Raw genomic sequence first — 2,500 nt, forward strand, 5'->3', positions numbered from 1 at the left:
GTGTTTCACAGTGTGAAGTTCTAACATGCTGAATAGCATTCTCATTCGTCGCATGCTTACAGGTGTTGTGCTGCTGATATGCAAATGAATATAGACTAAACTGTAAACTTTGTTGACGTTTAAAGCTGATGTGCATACGTGTACTCAAAATTAAAAGCAACAATACTTTACATACAGAATAGGGTTGTACTCTACAAACCCCCATAATATAATACTACATAATTTGAAACAACAACTAATCTCATAGAAACCTATATACTCGAAGCAAAATAAATCATGTCATTGCATATACTTGCAGCAAATGGTCATGCAAATATTAAAACATATCCTAAAACACAACCACCATAAAAGATGCATGCCAACAGTGATTTTGTGAACTCAAACTTAAAACGAACAAGTACACAATGTAAAATACAAAAAACAACAACAGAATACACTACTTTCTACTGTGTAAACACAACCGATGAAATATGTATATCATCGAAAACATATATAAGTACAACCAACATTTCTATTGTGTTTCTGTGCAACATATCTACATACGGGAAAATAACCAGTCCACAGTAAGGAAAATCAGAAAACAAAAGGAACATCAACATCAAAACAAAGGTGTATCTCATAGCCATAAACATCTTCCAAGACGCTGTATTTCCTGACCATGATGTTGGAGACAGCATTCTTCACGTCTTTGCCGCCCGCGAGTTGGTTCTTGAACAATCTTGACATGTCTTCGATCTTGGCGTTCGCTGCCAAGTTCTTAGCGTTGTCTGTCAGGTTCTTAAGCATCATCTGGAGTAGCAGCGTGCGTAGAAGAAATATATTTTTGTGTTTTTTTTTTTATTTAGGGGGGAAGAAGGTCTAGTTTTCGATTTGGTTCGTAGAGTGGTATCATTTACACGCAAACATTTATCTATTACTAACCATGTTTGATTTCTTATTACTAAGAGTGTAGTGTTCCGTTTGATGTAAACAGGATATGTATAATGTAATCTAATTCATTTGTCGGGAACGGGTAACGCTTACAGCCATCATTAAATAAGTTAAATCAAATTCCCAGGGTATACTTGAGTAAAGTTTTTGATCTGAAGAAGAATGATACATCACTTGACAGCTAATAAAAAAGAAGAGGAAATCATTATCCATTATAATTTACGAAAAATAAAAATGCTCACAGCCTTGTCAGTCATCGGCGGCAGGACGACGGTCTTCTCCATGGTGGTCATGACGATCTTCCACAGCTCCTTGAGGAGTCGCTTGAGCACCGTCTTCTCACAAGACTGCGCGTATAGAGACAACGAGTCCTCCAGAAGATCCATGAGGGGCACCAACACGTCGTCAGCCTCCACGATGACGGCGTTGCGCTGCGACGGCTGCACCTGCCCCGTGCCCTTCACCGCCGCCAGCTTGTCTCCCATCTCCTTCACCTTGACGGCGATGCGGACCTCCAGGCTGCGTCGGGGAACGGTGGGGTCAGGCTCTCGGTTGTGTTGGTTACATTTTTATATATAGTATTGACTTGGAACATATACTAAAGGCACAATTTTCCTTTTTGTATCATGAGTACCGGCTCATCTTAATAAGACACTGAAGACATTTTATAACAAAGCTGCCTCGCCGCAAACTAAACCAATAGACTTCCTCTTAGACATTCCTTCTAAGAAGAAGAAAAAAATCCCTTTCTCAAGAACCGACCTCTTGGCGAACTTGTGCGCAAGCTCGTCGAGCACAGTATTGAGGGACGCCTGAAGCTCGTTGAGGATGGTGGCGACGTCCTCCTCCAGCTTCTCTCCGCCCATCTTCTCGTACATCTTCTCCAACTGTACTCTCAACTGCTGGATGTTGTTCATCAAGATACACGCCTGAAAAGACACACGTTGAACGAGTCAAGCCACAGTTCATGTAGTCGCTGTTATGCTATAGCCATTCCCAGAGGAAACAGAGGAAAAAAAGAACCGAAAAAATCCTTGAGCTTACCTTCTTCTCGTCCGTGACGTAGTTGGGGAACTCCTTCTTGGTGATGTCGGCGTAAGCCAGGAGGACCTTGACGATCGTCTTGGCGAATCTCTTCATGAACCTCTTCCAGATCTCGGGGTCCGGACACTCGAGTTTCGACACGACGCCGAAGCACTGCGTGAGCTGCGTGAACACGTCCACCACGGAGTTGGAGAAGAGGGAGTTTTCGGAACTTGGCGGGAACTGGGGGAGAGGAACAGAATGGTCGTCAGGTGGTATTCTCGCTGGGTACGACTCTTAAATGAAGTTTTACCGTATATGCTTTTAAGAAATGCAGTCTCGTGAAATCCCTGCCTTTTCTGAAACACAGTTATAGAGGAGCAGGCAGAGAAAAACTACATACCTCGTCCTTCTTGTCTCTCTGGAAGGCACCGTTGAGATACTCGAGAGACACGTCGTCGTTCTCGTTCAGCCACTGCATGACGAACGGCTCGAACCACCTGAAGGAGGGAGAGATAAGAGCGGTAAATTCTACTGCCATATCTTA

At 43.2% G+C, this 2,500-nt stretch overlaps 1 protein-coding gene across 14 annotated transcripts in view; it reads right to left on the bottom strand.

Moving 5' to 3' along the window:
- The window catches only part of LOC119577865 (protein unc-13 homolog B-like), a 101,702-nt gene that overhangs the window by 12,056 nt on the left and 87,146 nt on the right, over positions 1-2,500 (bottom strand). For 13 of the 14 annotated variants that reach the window (XM_037925481.1, XM_037925480.1, XM_037925485.1 and 10 more), the window contains 5 exons: positions 2,357-2,453; positions 1,975-2,196; positions 1,693-1,859; positions 1,173-1,449; positions 658-789 (listed from right to left, as the gene is read on the bottom strand). In XM_037925481.1, coding sequence (XP_037781409.1) covers positions 658-789; positions 1,173-1,449; positions 1,693-1,859; positions 1,975-2,196; positions 2,357-2,453 — 895 coding nt within the window. The remainder of the gene's footprint in view (positions 1-657; positions 790-1,172; positions 1,450-1,692; positions 1,860-1,974; positions 2,197-2,356; positions 2,454-2,500) is intronic. The other variant, XM_037925486.1, reaches the window with a different exon arrangement.

Source organism: Penaeus monodon, chromosome 10 (assembly GCF_015228065.2).
Source record: "Penaeus monodon isolate SGIC_2016 chromosome 10, NSTDA_Pmon_1, whole genome shotgun sequence".
NCBI classification, from domain to species: domain Eukaryota; kingdom Metazoa; phylum Arthropoda; class Malacostraca; order Decapoda; family Penaeidae; genus Penaeus; species Penaeus monodon.